This window comes from Callithrix jacchus, chromosome 20, assembly GCF_049354715.1.
Source record: "Callithrix jacchus isolate 240 chromosome 20, calJac240_pri, whole genome shotgun sequence".
NCBI classification, from domain to species: Eukaryota; Metazoa; Chordata; class Mammalia; order Primates; family Cebidae; genus Callithrix; species Callithrix jacchus.
The window spans coordinates 13,676,704-13,695,643 of record NC_133521.1 but is presented as its reverse complement, the minus strand read 5'-3'; the positions used below and the strand labels follow the sequence as shown (position 1 = coordinate 13,695,643).

The 18,940-nt window shown below is 47.5% G+C and overlaps 1 protein-coding gene across 4 annotated transcripts in view; it reads left to right on the top strand.

Moving 5' to 3' along the window:
* Positions 1-18,333, top strand: part of LOC100390472 (liver carboxylesterase 1) — a 31,065-nt gene extending 12,732 nt beyond the window's left edge. For 2 of the 4 annotated variants that reach the window (XM_035281689.3, XM_035281688.3), the window contains exons 6-14: positions 760-867; positions 4,161-4,265; positions 7,121-7,159; positions 10,908-11,048; positions 11,755-11,835; positions 12,104-12,251; positions 16,406-16,537; positions 17,587-17,659; positions 17,952-18,333. In XM_035281689.3, the coding sequence (XP_035137580.1) occupies positions 760-867; positions 4,161-4,265; positions 7,121-7,159; positions 10,908-11,048; positions 11,755-11,835; positions 12,104-12,251; positions 16,406-16,537; positions 17,587-17,659; positions 17,952-18,135 (1,011 nt within the window). In that variant the 3' untranslated portion in view covers positions 18,136-18,333. The remainder of the gene's footprint in view (positions 1-759; positions 868-4,160; positions 4,266-7,120; positions 7,160-10,907; positions 11,049-11,754; positions 11,836-12,103; positions 12,252-16,405; positions 16,538-17,586; positions 17,660-17,951) is intronic. The other 2 variants (XM_078357800.1, XM_035281690.3) reach the window with 1 other exon arrangement.
* Positions 18,334-18,940: the final 607 nt, after the last annotated feature.

The window sequence follows — 18,940 nt, the reverse complement described above, 5'->3', positions numbered from 1 at the left end:
GACTTTGACATGGATTTTTCTAGTCTTGTTTCTATGACTTTGTATCTATCTATTTATCTATCCGTCCATCCACCTATCATCTATAATCCATCCTTGTCTTTTTTAAACTAAAGTACTTTCCTGATTATTACAATACAACACAAATATTTTACTAAATATTAAGTGCTCTCCCTTAATGGTATCTTTTACAGTGGACAGTATTCCATGAGGAGAAAGAGAAACCACTAATTTGCCCAATCTTATAATACTGGAATTGTGAATTATGTCCACTGTGTACCATTGTAAACAGCAGGAGCATTCTCAGAAATCTTTGTGTGCCTCTGGGATCATTTTTTAGGAGAAGCTCTGAGTCATGGAGATGCTGAATTGGAAGTTGTGGCTAGGAGATTCTAAGCTGCCTTTCCAATACGTTTGTTGGTTAGGCTTGGCTGTGACCACACCTCCAGTTATGTCCCTGCCCTGTGCTCTGTCCTGATCCTGCTGAGGTTCCCTTGGGTGGCCAGGTGGGAAGTGATCTTGGCAAGCAAGCCAGCCCAGTTTCTCTTGGGTGGGAGGTTCTCTTGGGTGTGAGGTTCTCTTGGGTGTGAGGTGAGCCTAGCAAGAAGGCCAAGCCAGGTGAGGAGCTGTTGTGTCCACTGAGTCCCAGGGTATCTGGGGAACAGGCCAGGGCAGAGGTGGTTGGATGTAGCCCAGAAGAGTGAGCTCGTCACTGACCCTACCCCTGAGCATGAATTCTCCTCCCCTCCATTCTGCTCCCAGGTTTTCTCTCCATTGGCCAAGAACCTCTTCCACCGGGCTATTTCTGAGAGTGGTGTGGCCCTCACTGATGTTCTGGTGGAGAAAGGCGACATCAAGCCCCTGGCTGAGGTAGGTCTCCTGCTGGAGATCCCCACCCTTTTGTCTCTGTGCTCCTGAATTCACAGGGGTAACTCTTCCTGTGGGTTCTAGCTGATGTTCTCCTAGAATCACTGAAGTGCCAAAGGCTGAGCAGGAAGGGCAAGGAGACACCTTGATCAGCCTCCCGTTTTCACAACCAGACAAACCAACACAGGACTTGGGAGGGATTTGCCAAGGGCAGCAGGTGATCAGAGCAGAGCCAGGACTCCAGCTCAAGTCCCTAGACAGCCAATACAGTGCCCTGTCTGTGACCACACTCCTCCTATGTGCCAGGGCCTGGTGCCACGTCAGGGTCTGTTTTGTGTCTCTCAGGGTCTGATTTCTGTGGACCCACTTGTGGGATGTAGGCTTGGAGCAGTTTCACACTGAGCACCTTATAACCAGAGTTGGCCCCTGGAGAATTCACTCATTCATTCATTTGCTCCCCCAAAACTAGGTGAATAAGTGAAGGTAAAAGCAAGAGGTAGGCAGGGGACATTGTTTGGCTCAAAGCCAGATGTCCATGTGGAGGGGACATAGACACTACATGGTCTACGTGGCTCTGCATCCTGGCCAGACACCTAGCACCTCCCCAGGCCTCCACTGTAATGTAGGGAATAGATGAATAGTTACAGAATCACATGATTAGAAAGCATCACTTATGGCAAGAGCAGTGGAGGAGAGGTACTTGATGCCACAGCAGAATCTAAAGGAAGCATTGAGTCCCGGGGCAGGAGGAGGTTACCAGGCAAGGCTTGCTGGAAAACTGGATAGTGAGTCAGGAGCAAAGAATGTCCACGGAGGGGAGCAGCACGTGCAGGTGTCCTGTGGCAGGAGGACGCATCCCCACCATGAGTGAGAGAGAGAGATGGCTCACGGGGCCAGAGCAGAGAGACCAGGGGAGCGTGGCAAATGTTGAGGGCGGGGACATTGGCAGGGGCTATGCCACACAGGACCCTGGCAAGGATTTTGTCATCATCTGGAGAGCGGTTGGAAGCCAAAGGAAGAGGTGATCAATAGGAATCCAGACCTAGGCTGAGGAGCGCCCCCTGGAGCCAGTGGCGTGGAGGATTTCGGTAGATTTGAGAGCTTGTTTGGGGAAAGCGTCCGAACTTAAAGGGCTGATACATAGGAGGACAGAAAATGGGGATGCCAAGAATTTTTAGAACTTTTGAGAATTTTTTAAGAATTCATTGGTTATAAGCAACAGTTGCCTATTGACCAGACTTAAGCCAAGAAGGAATATTAGCCTGCTGTGGTGGCTCATGCCTGTAAACCCTGCACTTTGAGAGGCCAAGGCCGAAGGATTGCTTGAGCCCAGGAGTTTGAGACCAACTAGAGTAACAAAGTGAGACCTTGTCTCTACAAAAAAACAAAAAATTAAGCTGGGCATGTTGGTGCAAGCCTGTGGGCCCATCTACATGGGAGGCTGAAGTTGGAGGATTGCCTGAGCCCAGGAGGTCTAGGCTGCAGTGAGATGTGTTTGCACCACAGGACTCCAGCCTAGGCAACAAAGCAACACCTTGTCTCAAAATCTTCTTTTTAAGGGAGAAATTATTTTTCAGTGAAATAGAGGCCTGGGATGAGGCTTGGCTTTGCGAAAAAACAAGAAGCAGAAATTACAAAATGAGAGTCCTAGGCTCTGTTATTCTTATCCCCACCCCACTGCCCATCCCTCGTCTGTCTGTTTTTTTTTTTCCTTTCTCTCTCACCCTCTACTTCTCCGTGTTCCTGTTTATTTGTTCGAGAACCACCCTGGGCCTTGATTCTGCCCCAGATCCTGCACAGGGCTGTGGGGCCACGCACACTCGCCTGGGCCCCCCCACCGTGGAGCCTGCCTGGTCTCCCTCTGTGCCCGTTTCTCTGGCTGCACTTTGCTTCCAGTCTGCATGAGCACCCGCTCTGCCCCTGAGCTTAAGGACTCACCTTTGGTTGCAGAAAGCTGTCATGTTGTATTTTCTGTTGCGAAAAACTAGCGTTTTTACATTAGCAGCTCTCCGCCCCCATTCCAAGTTACTTAGGAGAGAGGCTCACTGTCCCATCTTTGCTTGGATGTCCCTAAACTTTAGAAAAGTAAGAAACCAGATAGTGCTGGGCAGACGGACCCCAATCCCCAGGACAGGCAGAAGGGAGACTCTCCCTCAGCAGAACTTTTTAATTTTTTTTTACTTTTTATTTATTTTCACATTTTTTTAAAGATGGAAAAAGGTTCTTGGTGCGTTAATTGCGTTGCTCCGTGGCTTGATATAGGACAAAGATGTGCAGACCTTGGCCCAGAGCCAAATCCGTGTCTATGCTGCATGGCCTTTGAGCTAAGGATGCGTTTTTAAATTTTTAAATGATCAAAAGGAATCAAAAGAAGAACACTATTTCATGCACCATGAAATTATATGGAATTCAAGTTTTGGTGTCCATAAAGGAAGTTTTCCTGGAACATAGTGACACCCATTCATTGGCCCCGTGTCTATGGCTGTGTTTCATGCCAACAGCAGGGTTGAGAAGTTGCAGCAGAGACCACGTGATCCACAAAGCCTCAAATATTTACTATTTGGCCTTTGATGGGCACATTGCTGTCCTGTGCCCTAAGGAGTAGTGCTTGATTATTGCCTGGGACTCCAGTACAGAAGTGTGCAGGTGGAAACTCCTAGCTGTGCCACAGACACCTCACTCAGCTGAGAAGCCCCGTCTATGCCTTGCAAGGGACGACACCCTGCTTTTCTTCAGAACTCACCTGTGAATCACATTCGCTACTTCCTGAAATGCCTCTGTGTGAATCATCTTATCTAGGCCTCCTGAGATTCTGCACATGTTTTATTGCATGGGAGACATGGCACTCTCCCACATGTATTAACTCATGAGGTAGGTGCAGTCATTATTCCCACCCATGGGTGGAGAAACCAACGCCCAGAGAAATCAGGTGGACTGCCTGTGGCCAAGTGACTGGTAAGTGGAACAGCCAGCAGAGAAGTAAATTCAAGTTTCCATCACCTCAACCTCAGCTCCACCTCGCCTGGCTTCACACGTTCAGCTTGTGATCATTATGTCCATTTCAATAGAGATAGGGTGGCAGAGATGAGAGACTGAGTAATTGGCTCATATCACAATTAACGTTAATAACAGGCAATGCTCCGTGGGACCCAGAGCCCACAGCTGCAGGTCTAGAGTATCTTCTGCTGCCCCCTGCCCCCTTTACAAGTTGGGCTTGGGATAGAACACATCTCTCCACATTCATGGAGGGAGGGGATTTTGCTCTAGAACTCTGTCATTGCCTGTGATCTTTGCAGAAAATTGCTACCACTGCTGGGTGTAAAACCACCACCTCAGCTGTCATGGTTCACTGCCTGCGACAGAAGTCGGAAGAGGAGCTCTTGGACACGACATTGAAAATGGTAGGTGTGCCTGTTGCCGTAGCCCCAACCTGTAAACTTGGACCTCGACGTCTTCATTTCAGCTCTCCTCTTGCCCTGGGGCAGTTACCTGGGACAGTGTCTCCCCTTTAATGAGTCACAGTATCTAAATGGGGAATCTGATTTGTCCTTTTTTATTATAAAATATTATAAATGTAAAAAATAAAAAAAGTCTAAAAATAACATGATAAAAATTGTGTCACAGTCCCCAAGACTGACCTAAATTTAATGTTTTGCCATTCTTGTTTTCAGATGTATTTTTGAGAAATTAAACATTACCTATTCCCAGGGGACACTGTCATCCTGAATTCAGAGGATGAAGATATTAAGCTGAAAGGTTTTCAGAAAGATGTCACAATTTAACTTAGAAACTGTTTGCATCAGGCCTGGCGGTGGTCCAATTTTCTAGATGTTCTGAGACCGACTCAATTGCTATCCTAGGATACTCATCTCTCCACTCATTCATTAATCCTTCTGTGTATGATCTTCTTATCCATCTATGTTTTCACCAATCCATCCAATTCACTGATATCTTTTTATCAATCTAATATCAACCCGTTTGCAACTTTTATTTATCTATTTTCAGTCCGTCCACCATTTATGCATCATCCAGCCACCTTATATCTGCACTCTGTCACCCATTTTCTGGGGTGATGAAACTCCAAAACCAACAATCCAGTTATCATCTGTCTGCTAGTTTTTGCCCATCTATTCATGTATCCATCCTATTCAACTTACTCCATGTATTGACCAACTCCATCTATGTATCCATTCATGCCGAGTATGTAGGGGTGAGTATTAGAGATAGTGATACAGGTATGAATTGGACATAGTCTCTGCACACAAGGAACTATCCAAGCAGAAACACATTCATATACTTCACAGGTTGAGTATGGTGTCAGCACAGAGGGGGACACATTCATTATAGTTATCAAGGATGCTTCACAGAGAAGGTGGAGGAGCCAGGGTTTGAAACCAGACAGAGGAATCTGGGATTTCATGCCTTTAACCCTGACTCCACCTTATCTTTCTTGAGAAATTCAACTTTGAGGTCATTGTGCCTGTTTTAATAGTGGTAACAGAGACAGAGAAATTTTGTCATTGGCCCATGTCACAGTTCAAATTAGTCACAGAGGCAACACTGTGGGACTCAGAACCAACACGGGAGGGTCTAGAGTATCTTCTGCCACTCCTGCATCCTCACATATTAGGACTTGGGGACATGTAGGATTGATGGATGGCCATGGCAGTCTCTCATCACAGGGAAGCCCAGCAGGACAAGCACCCAGAGGTCACAGCACCCAGGGCCATTGGAAATTATTCCTCTTAAAGGGGAAGGGTGTGAATGCCAAGCTCAGGAGTAGCCTGATCTACAGATTCTGTCCTGGGACCTGAGGCTGCTCCGGAGTCCCAGGGCCAGCCACTATTACTGGACTCTGCTTGTGTTTCCAAGGATTGAGCCCAATGCAGTCTTGGGGCTTAGATCTTGGTTCAGGCTCTAAATGACCAAAGTGTTCAAGGAATGAAAACACAACTGTTTTCTAGTGCCTGGAAGGAGGCAAATACTTAGCAGTTCTGCATGTGGCATTAGAGGACCCAGCTCACAAAAGAAGAGTTGGGAGTTCGGGAAATTCCAGCCCTAAGATTCTAGGACATGCTTTTGAGATTTTCTGAGATCTTGTGGAAGTGTTTCCATGATTACCCACTGCCTCCAGTACACACATATGCAGACACACAGGCAGACACACACACAGAAACACACAGACACACACTCAGACACACTCACAGACACACACACCCACACAGAGACAAACAGACAAACACACAAATAAACACAAAGACAATCCCACACACACGGACATACACAGAAACACACACACACACACACACACACACTCCTGGCTAGTGGGACTATAATTCTTAATGAACAGACTTACACTGGTCACTTGCTGTGGACAAGTTAGACCTTTGAGCTACAGTGCAACACTACAATCACTGCAATCTTGGTGAACACACACCAAAGAGAAGCATGTGGTAAGATGAGTTTCAATGAGCTTGTATGAGTCAGAGCTTTCTAATGGGAGATGAGAAAATGCCCCCAAGGTGCCTTGAACAGAAAAAGGAATGTGCGGCAATAGCATCCCCATGTTAACTGAAAAATCCAGGAGTTGATGGCTTCAGGCATGGCTGGATCCAGATGATCATAGGATTTTATTGAGAATCTACATTCTCTATCCTTCAGCTTTTCACAACTCTGTGTTGGCTTCACTTTTAGGCAGATATGTCTTCTGGGAAGGTTAAAGCCAACAGCACTCTAGACTTATATCCTATCTGCCTGGAAGCCCTCTTTCTAAACAATTCCTGTAAAAGTTTTGGGGAAAGCTCTATTGGAATGACATGGGTATATACCCATCCCTGAACTAATATCAGTGTTCAGGGAGATGGAGCACCCCAGCTCACATATGGATGCCTAAATTCATGGAATGATGGGGAAAGAAGGAGGTCTCTGAAGGAGAATTTGAGTGTTCTTCCCAGAGGAACAAGAATGGGAGTGGGAGAGGACTGCGGGCTGGGCAGCCTCAGTGGGCATCCTCTCCAGAGCTTTATCAAACTTGGATCAAAGTCCCCAGCCTGTCCTTCCTGTGCTGGTGCCCACCCCTCCCTTCTATGCCTTTGCCCTGTGCTCAGGTCAAGTAGAGCCAGAGTCTGCCCACTTCCTCGTGGCCCAGCCAGCTCGGTGCCAGGAGGGAGAACCTGACACCCTTGCTGCCCCGCTCACCCAGATCAGTGTTTCCTAGGAAGCCTCCCACCCACATCCTCTGCTTTTATCTTCACAGAAATTCTTATCTGTGGACTTACTTGGAGATCCCAGAGAGGTAAGGATCTTCTGTTCCTTGATTGCAGGTTTTGAGTCTTAGCACCTTTAAGCTCCAATTAACTATGAATGAAAGAATCCTGGGTATTATAGTAACTCCTGTGTGTTTGTTGCTAAGGCCCAGAGCGGTCAGTGACTTGCCTGGGTAACACAGCCAGGAGGACTAGTGGCAGGCCTGGAACCCATTTTCCTGATTCCAGTCCGGTGCTCCCAGGCATCACCTATATGCGCCCTGGGCTCTTCCCATTCCGCTTCTTTTTTAAACTTTCTGCTCCCCAAAATGGCATTATGAGAGGAGGCTGAACAAGAACTTTCCACCATCAGGAGGCAGAGATAACAAGGATGACTAGCCATGGAGTGGGGAGGCCTAAATCTCAGACCGAGGACACCCCCATCCTCCCAGCACACGGGAAACTCCAACAGTATCCTCCTGATCTCCTCACCCCATCCCCCCTCCCAATGGGTTGACAGTTTGTTGTGACATCACCTCTGTGGCATCTTACAATCCTGTCCTCTCTGCTGCCTCCCTGGAGGTCACAGCACTCTCCTCAATGGTCTTGGGCAGAGTACATGAGATTCATTCAGCAAAGACTTAATAAGCACTTCCTATGTGCCTGGACCTGGTTAGGAGCTGGGGATATAGGAGTGAAACAAGAAAGATTCCCTGCCCTCTTGGGACCTTCCATTGCAGTGCAGGGACAGTGCACTAAAAAAGCAAATTGAGTATGTGTTCTGTTTGATGGTGTGCAGCATTAGGATATAGTTTGCAGGTGGTTTGAATAAAGCAGCAGGGTCAGGGAATGGCTCAGTGAGAAGGTGGCATTTGAGACAAGCTCTGGAAGAGGTGGGAAGCCAGCTGTCAGGAGACCTGGAGAAGCCTATTCCAGGCAGAGGGAGCAGCCACTGCAAAGACCTTGACGGAATGGCCAGTCTGGCTGAGGAGAACCGAGGGTGGGGACAGACTGACTTAAGGCTGAAGAGGTAGTAGGAGGTGGGAAAGTGATAATTTTAGAGGAGTTGAATTTGGATTCAGAGCAAGACGAGAAGCTTTTGGAGGTTGTGAAAAGAGGAGTCACATGATCTTAGATTTCACAAAGGTCCCTGCCTGCGGTGTCCAGATAGACTGTAGGAGAGGAACAGTGCAGATGCAGCTGGCCAGCTGGGTGGGCACTGCACTGCCTTGATCCAGGCAAGGGCTCCTGGCTGCTTAGACAGGGCTGTAGCAGTGGGGGTGGGAGAAGTGGTTGAAGTCTGGATATCTTTGAAGGAATGCTGAGGGGATTTGCAGATGGACAGGATGCAAGGGGTGAGAAAGGGAGAAGAGTGGAGGATGCCCTGAGTTTTCTGACCCAAGCAAGGTCATAGCCACACAGGGCAGCCACTTGCAAACTCTGAGTGGACAGCTTCCATCACTTGTTACCGTTGCTGATGGCAGTCTCCCGCATGGCTGCTGCCCAGCTGGGTGCTCCAGTCTCTCTCCTCAACTTTTATCCTCTTCTACTTCACCTTCCCTCCCCATTTCCATGTCTCATGGTGCAGCCAGACTAGCCTTCCTTAACAGAGTTAGAGCACATCACCCCAACTTCTTAAAAGCCTGACCTGCCTTATGAGACAAATCCCCTTCCCCCCATGGAGTTGGTTCTTCAAAACACACCTGAATGCCCGCTATGTGCCAGACTGCAGAAAGTGGGCTGTGTCACCGGCCCCTCCCTCTAGCCCCTACCCCATGGCCTCCCTCTAAGCCCAGGACTTTTGGGTGTTTATGGAATTTACCCTGCATGGTGACACAAGTGTTCTTTTGCTCATGCTGTTCCTACTGTTTAGAAATGAATCGGCCAATTTCCTTCCTTCCAGAAGGCCTGCTCCTCCTGCTGGCCTCCCATGGCAGCCCTGCCTGAATGGCACAGATACTCAAGGTGGCTGGACTTGCACCCAATCCTGTTCTGGATTGTCAGTCATATTGGATTAGGATCTGATTCTTGTACAGCTGGTGTGGTCAACTTTATAGAACATCTCCCTCTGGCAGCCAGAACTAGCTTGTCATTAATTGGCTCTTGTAGAGCAGACCAGAAGTCCCGGAAGCCATAGGGTCTCAAAGCCTGAGAATGTCCAGTTCCATCTGATATCCAGGAAGGAAATACAGCCCATGGGATGTGAAGCTGGGAAGATGGCACAGAGGACTGGTGTCTATGAGAGGGCCTCGCAGTAATCCTGCTAACAAGTAATACCTAACATTTACTCAGCCCTTCCAGACACCAGGTGCTGTGTTGAGTATTTCCCATGTGTTCAGCCATTTAATCCTCACAATAACTCACCTCATAGATGAGAAAACAGGCTTGAATAGGTGAAACTCTCAGCCAGTAAGTAGCAGGGCCAGGCTTCAGATCCAGTTAATCTGGTTTCAACATCCATGTTCTATCTTAACTACTACACCATTGAACTAACTATGAAATACAACTACGCACCAGCTGCCTTGATGGGAACACGTGAGTTGGGCTCTCTCTAATCTGTGACCATAAAAAATTATTCATCAAAGAGAAAACCTAAAATTAAGACATGGATCAATATGCTGTGAGTTCATCCCTGGTTCTTTTATTCATGATTTGCCTCTCTAATAGGGAATCAAGTCCTAGTCTAGCCTCCCTGAGTGATGAGGGTTCAGTAGGTCCTGAAAGCCACCCATGGATCAACAGCAGCTCTTGTTTAAATACAGATAGATAGGTACAGTCTCTTCCTCACTAACCATGGATTCTGCATTTATAAATTCACCTGCTTGCTGAAATGTCCTTGTGACCCCAAAATCGATACTGATGGCACTTTGGTGGTCACACACAGGCAGGCGCAGAGCAGGGGATGTTGGATTTGCATGATGGGCGCGTTCCGTCTGAGCTCCTGCGAGGCAGCCTCTGTCTTCTCATTTCATCTCTCATGCTAACAAGTGTCCTCTTTGTGGTCTATTTAGTGCCATGTGTTCTGCACTTTTGTGCTTTCTGTGGTGATGTCACTGTTTAGAGTGGCCCCCAAGAGTAGCGCTTCTGTCTCCCATTCCCGAGCTAAGCAGGCTGTGCTGTGCCTTATACATGGAAGGTGCCTGTGTGAGCTAAGCTTGGGCGAGGCAGGAGCTGCAGTGCTGCCAGCCATGCATTCAGTGTTGAAAAATCCACAAGACAGCACGTCCAGAAAAAGGAGAAGGAAACTGGCCGATTCATACATGAGGCTGTGATGGGAAGTGCTAAGGTAACCCCCATTGTCTGTGACGGAGCTGTGGAAGTGTCTTTCCACAGAAACTCACGCATAAAAGAAGGTTGATGAAAATGTGACCAGAGGTTTGCAACAACCTAACCCAGTGTTTCCCCTTTGAGTGATGACTCTGTATTCTCTAATTCAGCACTCGTGGGAGCTTTATCGGAAACAACTGCTGAAACTACCGAAAATCAACTGTGGATGCAGAGAGAGGAATGCGCGCACCTCAAATTGAAATATATACACATGTCATTTTATATAGATAATACACGTATTTCAGACGGAGTGAAGGCTTCTTCCTCTCCCCATCCCCTGATCACTGCCAGCCTCTGCCTGAAGTTCTACCCTGGGTCGCACACACCTACCTCCGGAAGTTAGGAACCCGAGCGTGTAGCCGTGGCCCATGGCCACATGTCTGTGGTGTTGATCTCACCCTCAGACAGGCGGAATCAGGGAGGGTGTGACCAGGGAGGAAATCACAGATTCTGCGCTGCTCTCTCCCCCAGAGTCACACGTTGTTGCCCACGGTGATTGACGGGGTTGTGCTGCCGAAAACACCTGAGGAGCTGCAAGCTGAAAGGAAATTCCATCCTGTTCCCTACATGATTGGAATCAACAAGCAGGAGTTTGGTTGGATTCTTCCAATGGTGAGAAGGCGCAGGCCTCTTGGAGGGACTCAAGCCTCCATGAACCCTCCCACCTCTGGGCCCAGGAGTGCTTCCCTCTCCAATCCCCACTTAGTCCCAAGCTCCTGTTACCTTCAGCAGGACTAACATTTTCATGGAAACCTACTCCAAGAGGGCACAGTTGCCACCGGGTGTCAGCACCCTGGAATCCCCTTTTCCCACACTCCCCGATTGTCTTCCTATTGAAGAATCCTGAAGTGTCTGTGCTGGGAGGGCCAGTAGAGAAAATAACTGTGAAGCCATGAAGGCAGGATCTGGGGCTTTCAGTGTCATCTGTGACACGTGGTGGTACTTGGGAGGTTTCCGTCCTCTTCCTGGAACTCTCTATTCCACACTAGCCTGGCAGAAATCTTCCCTCTCCGTATCACTGACCACTGTAAGGATGCCAGCCTGACACACACACACACACACACACACACTGCAAAACACTGGCACAGCTCCTCCAATTTTTTTTTTTTTGTAATCTTGGCAATGCTTGAGTTTCTGGATATAAGCCCATTTGATTCATTGATTTTGCCCGTTCAGTAAAGACCCATGTCCCTGAAAGCCCAACAAAATTAGAAAACCTCAGACTGCATTGGTTTGATTTGTTGGTCAGTTTGGTTCTTCTCATTAATTCCCAATGATCCCTAAATCCCTAAATGCTTAACTTTTTCTTTTTAAACAGTTGATGGGCTTTCCACTCTCCGAAGGGAAACTGGACCAGAAGACAGCCATGTCACTCTTGTGGAACTCGTATCCCAGTGTTGTAAGAGTGGAGGAATCATGGAATTGTCTGAGACCCAAAGAGGGACAAGGACTTGCCCCAAATCAGAGAACAATTAAATGGCAGAATGAAGACTGGGGCTTCAGGGTTTCTCCACCTCTCCACCTTTCCCACTTCACTTCCCACCCTTGACTGAGGGAGGAGTTGCACAGGACTCGTGAGGTTCACCATTGAGGCAAGCCTTCCTGGTGGGCTGGAGATGCTGCATCGCTCACCAGGAAGTGATGGTCACTTTATTGATCTATTTCAGAAAATTCCTAAGGAACTCATTCCAGAAGCCATGGAGAAGTACTTAGGAGGAACAGATGACCCTGTCAAAAAGAAAGACCTGGTCCTGGACTTGGTGGGGGATGTGATGTTGGGTGTCCCGTCTGTGATTGTGGCCCGGAACCACAGAGGTGAGTCCCAGAAGTCGAACAGAGGAGGGACACGAACCACACCAACTTCTGTATCTGACCCGCCTACCTCCCAGCATAGACAGACATGGAAACAGCCAAGGGTTAGGCCTCAAAGGCTGATTCCATATGGCATGGGGTGAGATGCTGTCCTATTTTGGTTTATGCCTGTAGCAGACTGAGAAAAAAAATCCAGAGGCAAGTGGTTTTGTAAGATGATGATCCCAGATAACAGCAGTGGGGAAGTGGGAAAGTGAGAGAGGAAAGAGATGGAATCCAATCCATGATGCATTGCCAAGGGAGTATCCACTGTGGACAGCTGGACCTGGGAAAATCAAGGAAACATGGAGAAGACAGTGCTCAGGTGCTTCCCATCTGAGCAGCAAGGGAGCCGGAGTATTTATCCACCAGCTTCCACTTGTCATTGGTTGAAGGGTGGTCCAAGGAGTTGTTAATTCCCTGTGACTTTGACCTGCTAAACACAAGGGCAGGCTAGTCTCCTGTGACCAGACAAAGGCCTCAGGCCGGGAGCTGCAGATGCTGGTGGTGGAAGTCAGGCTGGCATGCCCAGAAATAGGGGATATGGGTGAGACACTGACAGCATCTGCTGCAAGGGCTCCATGCCTGGAGCTATCGTGGGACGTAGGGCTGCTGTAGGACAAATATTGAAAGATGAATTGTGGAAGGTTTTTTAAGGTCCAAGCTTGTTGCCAACAAGTTCGTTAAGTATTGGAGCTGGGGAAAGAGTGAGAACTCTGCACAGGAACCAGAGAGTTGTCCAGGACCAAGAAGGCCAAAAGGAGGAACCGTGGCAGGTGTCGGGTTGGTGTTCTGGAGGAAGGCAATGTCTGAGGCTGGCTTTTGTGCATCTTGGTGTGTGTAGGAACAGGCAGCCAGAGGGCTAGCAGGGTCTATGCAGGACCTTCTACCACTGACCCAAGGCAGTGTGAGTGGGTGGTGAGGTTAGGAATGCATGAGCTCACCTAGAAAGGAGTGTACTATCCTGGGTGCCAATCACTGACCCAAGGCAGTGTGGGTGGGGCATGAGGCTAGGGATCCATGAGCTCTCCTAGAGAGGAGCATCTTCTTCTCCTGGGTGCCGGCTAGAGGAGATTCACAGGACTCTTTTTTTTTTTTTTCCAACTCTCATTCACCTAGTTTGCAAGACAGGAAATGTCCTCTCTCTAACCATGCTGGAAGGCTTTTGAAATGTGGAACCTCATAAGCATGATAAAAACTAGCTAAAGCTGATCTAGCAGGTGCCCAGACACACCTTTGCACAGGAAGGTGCAGGTGCTCATTAACTCTCACTTCTTCACTGGGTCCTGATAAAACCTTTTAACCAAGACCACCGGAGTCGAATCTGTTCTTTCTTAAACTTGGCTTTGCCCCATGCTCTGCGTCTGATTTATAGATGGTGTTCCCATCTCCATCTTCTGATGGTTTGAGCAATACTGAACTTGTGTTTTTCACCTGATTTCCCATGACTTTCAGTTCAGGGTTTTTTTGTTTTTGGCTACACAGGTCTTATCAACTTTCACTTTTTCTTGTGTCTCACTCTTTTTTATGAAAAGACCATTTATGAATATAAAGTTAATATGTTAAATTGCAGAAAGTTTCAAAAATATGGAAACACATGAAGGAGAAACTAGGTGTCACTCATAATTCCGCTACCTGGATGCAAGTGCTATAATTTTTTGTGTTTTCCTCTAAAGGTTTTCCATGTCCTATATACTTTAAAAATCAATTTTGTATTTTGCTTCCGTTCATAGAACACTATGTAGTGAGGAATTTCTGAATGCTGATACAAACTCATCAAAACATCCCTTATTCCGTGAAATGACTGTATGAAACTGACTTTAGCATTCCCATCCTATTAGACATTTAGCTTGGCTGCTCACATTCTGATGCTACACTGACACTGTGCTCAGCCTAATGTCCATAAGTCTCTAACCACGTGTCTAATAGTTTTCTTAGGATTATTTTTAGGAGTGAATAACTTGACTGGACTACAGAGATGTTTTAGAACTTTTGGCAAATATTGCAAAATTGCATTCCAGTGCATAAGAATGTGGATTTCTTAACTCCCTTTCTCTTTTGGGATACTAAGACTGAAAGTTAATGCTGCCAATTTGTCCCCACCAAAAAGAAGCACATAACCCTGTTTTAATTTACATGTTTTTCATGACAAGTCCTCTCACTGTCTCTGCTTCTCTTATGGTGCCTACCTGTCATTACCCAAATCTGTACCCTAGTTTTCGCTGAAGACTTGTGTTGTGACTGTAGGACTTGTATGAATATCAGTCACTTTAGCCAAAGAGTTTTTGCAAAGTAGGTTTTGGGCAGCATGCTGCCTACAGTAAGTTCTCTCACTCACAAAAGCTCTTTCCTCTATGGTTGACTCTGAGTTCCTTGGAAAATGTCTGAGTGGCAAAGGCAAGGTCAAACCCTCCTTTTAGCACCTTTTGGTTGACCTTGGAGCAGCCATTTAACAGGTGGATTACAGAGCCACAGAGGATGGCTTCTTCCAAACCACGGTTCCTGCTGAGCCGATAGTGCAGTGAAGGAGGCTGACAAAGATGAATAAATAGATTATTCTTCATTTTCACATTGAAATGATATGTGTGGTAAAGCCTGAGATTAGGGATGTGTGAACTCCCATTGTTAAATCCTTTTGTGGATGAATATTTAAGGATGTTAAGAAATGATGGCCGGAGGTGGTGGCTCATGCCCGTAATTTCAGTACTTTTGGAGGCTAAGACGGGAGGATTAAACATCAGCCTGGGCAACATAGTGAAACCCCATGTCTACAAAATAATTTAAAATATCAATACAGTAAATACAAAAAAAATATGTAATATTCCAAGTTTATATAAATAAAAGAGAGATATGCTAAAATAAAAAAGAAGCGTTCTCTGAGTGGTAGAGGTGTGAGTGATGTTTTAAATTTCATTTTTACAATTGATTTTCAAATCATATAGGATATGGAAAATGTTTAGAAGGAAATACAAAATATTTATAGCCCTTGCCTCAGGTAACGGAATTATAAGTGTTACCTACTTTCATCTTTATGTGTTTGCATATTTTTGTCTCTTCTTATTATTCCTGTTTCAATTTCATTTTCCAAATTTCTTAATGGAAATTTGAGGTCCAATAATTTGGACAGCACTTTTATTTTATTTTCCAAATTTCTTACTGTACCTGAAAGGAAAGGAGCTGTAAATTTTCTCCAGTAGGCTGGCATGTCCCTACGCTTTCCTTCTTAGGGTCCTTCTTTGTGAGTATCATGACCAGTGCAAAATGCTGAGTCACAGGGCTGAGTGGCCCCCGAGGAAGCCCTGAAGGAGCAGGGATCTGTGGCTCCAATGAGCCAATCGTTAGGAAAGTGGCATCTTCTTGGGGCTGGGACAGGAGAGCTTTGCTGGTGGGAGACGACAGCAGAGGAGGAGACAGGGCAGGGGAGAGGCAAGGTCACCCTTGCTCAGCCCCTTCTCTTCTCTGCCGCCACTTTAATGCCTTAACACCTTAACACTCCCAGGCCAGGTAGGCAGTGAGACAGGTGGGGAGAGTGAGAGATAAAGCGCTGAGTGCCGCAGATTCCTCAGCCACAAGAGACAGGTTGTTCACGCGCTGCATCTGTTTGTATTTAAATAGCCTCACATTCAGACAAGCAACTTGGATTTGCTTGAGTCATCTCAAGATGGGTGAGAAAAACACTGGAAATGCTCAAAACTAGGACAAACAGAAGACGCCTGTCAGGGTGGAGATGTCATCCCAGCGAATGAAAACGAGTCTGCTATCAACGAATGACATCCCGTGTAACCAGATGTAGAGAGATTGTCTTGTGTGAGAATGCGCCAGCAGGCAAAGGGTTTACGTGACTGAGCCAGTGTCCCTGTAGAGGCAGTTATTCAAATGAATTGACCCAGGGTTTCCACATTCATTCATTCAACATTCATTCACTGAACAAACACCTGGCTCCAATTCCGGTTCCACCTCAACCAGCTGTGCAGCCCGGAGCACGTCACTGAGCTCTCCTGCAACTCTGTTTCTCTACTGTGCTGATAGCCGGGGGTTTCCTGCAGGGCCGGAGACCTTGGGAGCCTCCAGGTGTGTGTCTGGCCACATGAACTGTGCATGAATCCTTGTCTTCTCAGATGCTGGAGCACCCACTTACATGTATGAGTTTCAATATCGTCCAAGCTTCTCATCAGACCTGAAACCCAAGACGGTGATAGGAGACCATGGGGACGAGATCTTCTCCGTCTTTGGGGCCCCATTTTTAAAAGGTAATGGCTTCTTGCTGGCCCTGAGCTTGGAGTTAGGAGATCTGGGTTCCAGTCTTGGTGTGGTGGACTTCAGAAAGTTTGTCCTTTCCTGGTCTTAGTTTCCTGACTCGCTGTAACAGGGTTGAATGTCATCGGGTAACCCCTGGCTTTCTCCCTCTGTAACACATGTGAAGAACGATATGTATTCATATGCCCTATGCACAGAAACTAAGAATCCTGGCCTGTGACATCAAGATAGTTGGGGTGTCTCCTGAAGGATTCACTGTAACAAGGTTTGAATGTCAGTGGGCTGTCCCCAGCTTCCTCCTGCTCTAACAGGTGAGGGAGGATGAGTATTCATGTGCCCTCTGCCACAGACGCTAAGAATCCTGGCCTGTGACATCAACAAGACAGGCAATAGGACACATGCAGGACCCTGCTCTAGGTTGAGAAGCCACCAATCAATTTCCCTCTCCCAGGAGTGCTCAGAAGGTGAGGGTGAGATTAGAATTGGTGTTAGCCAATTACACAACATTTAAAAGAACCATTTCACATTGTCTTCTAAACCTTAACTCTCAGCAGTGACAGATCACATGGGACTCACCCCGTGGCTGCTCTGGATACACCAGTGCCTCTGGGCCTCTCCCAGTTGTGCATCCTGAGGAGCCTTGAGCTCTGTTATTTCTCAGAGTATGAATTGTGGGTGTGTGCCAGGGAGGGAGAAAAGACCCAAGGCAGAGCAACCCTGGGAGGTGGGGCTGCTGTAGAGGAAACCCTGGGGTGTGGCCTTGCCTGTGACCCTGAGCGGGGAGGAGGCAGGTGAGGGTCACAGGAGACAAAGGCAGCCAGCACATGGAATCACATATGCCATTGCTGAGCCCTAGGTCAGCCATGCTCAAAGGTAAAATGCACTTAAAGCCACCAGGATCTTCTTAAGTTCAGAGTGGAGCTCCATGGGTGTGGAGCATGGGTCAAAAATGTGCTTCTACCAGGCTGGTACATGATGATGATGCTGCAGGTCCATGGACCACACTTTGAGTAACAAAGGCTTTTTTTCTTCTTCCTAACAGAGGGTGGCTCAGAAGAGGAGATCAGACTTAGCAAGATGGTGATGAAATTCTGGGCCAACTTTGCTCGCAATGGGTGAGGCTGGTGGCAAAGACGGAGCACGGCTGGTGAGGGTGGGGGGGCAGAACATGCCTATTCAAAGGGGCAGCTTCTAAGGTTCTAGTGATCAAACTCCTGACGCTGTGACCATAGCACTCTGACGGAGCTCTCTGAAAATATATAGGGCACCCTAGGAGATAGTGAGCTCCCCATCTCTGGAGGTATACAAGCCTCTTGATAGAGATAAGCTTGGGCATCTTCACATATCTCAGAGGATTATTCAGACCACATAGCAGCTTTGGAGCATTTCTATTTGATTCTGTTTCAGAAACCCTAATGGGGAAGGGCTGCCCCACTGGCCAGAGTACGACCAGAAGGAAGGCTACCTACAGATTGGTGCCAAGACCCAAGCGGCCCAGAAGCTGAAGGACAAGGAAGTGGCTTTCTGGACTAACCTCTTTGGCAAGAAGGCAGTTGAGAAGCCACCCCAGACAGAACACATTGAGCTGTGAATGGAATGTCCAGCCAGCCTCAGGCGCCTGGAGGAGCCAAGAATGGGGTCTTTTGCAAAAGAGATTGCAGGTTAATAAGGCATCTTATTGTGGCTGGGGAATTGTCTGGTGGTGAGGGGCAGGGGCAGAGGCCATGAAGAAGCAAGTTTCGTATTTGTGACCTCAGCTTTGGGAATAAAGGATCTTTTGGAGGCCAAATCAGTGCTTGTGTCTTGGACTGGAGATTCATCCATCCTCCTAGAGACAGAACGATGATGAAAAGGTAATGTGAGAAGGAAAGTGGCTTTGCTGGGGATGGCGTGGCCTCAGGACAAGTAGAGCCCAGAGGGCTGGGCCACAGATGGTGCTCAGGGGAGCTCTGAGCTTCCTGCATGTTTCTGGCTGCCAGCAATTTTCAACAATAGGATTTGGGATGGCCAGAGTGCAGCATCCCCACCCTCCATTTGGAGCTGCCTATGGTGGTGGAGGTGGCCCAAGCTGAGAATGTGCCTGCATCAGGGAAAGAGGGAAACATGCTGAGGTGATTCCATGGCATTGTTGCATGGCCCTTACTGACCCTTGCACAGGCCTGAAACACCTTCCTGAATATGTACAATAGCCTCCCAGTGCCCTCTATGAGCCTATCTCTTCCATCAGCTGGTCTAAATTACCTCTGTAGCCTGGACCACTCCTGGTGTGGGTAGTGACCACCTTGGAGTAAGTCTCCAGAGGGTCCTCCTTGTAGAGTGTTTCTCAGAATCCCATGGATGATCTCTGCTTCTCCTAGGATGTAGAAAGTTCTAAAGAGTGTTGCTTCTGCCTTTGT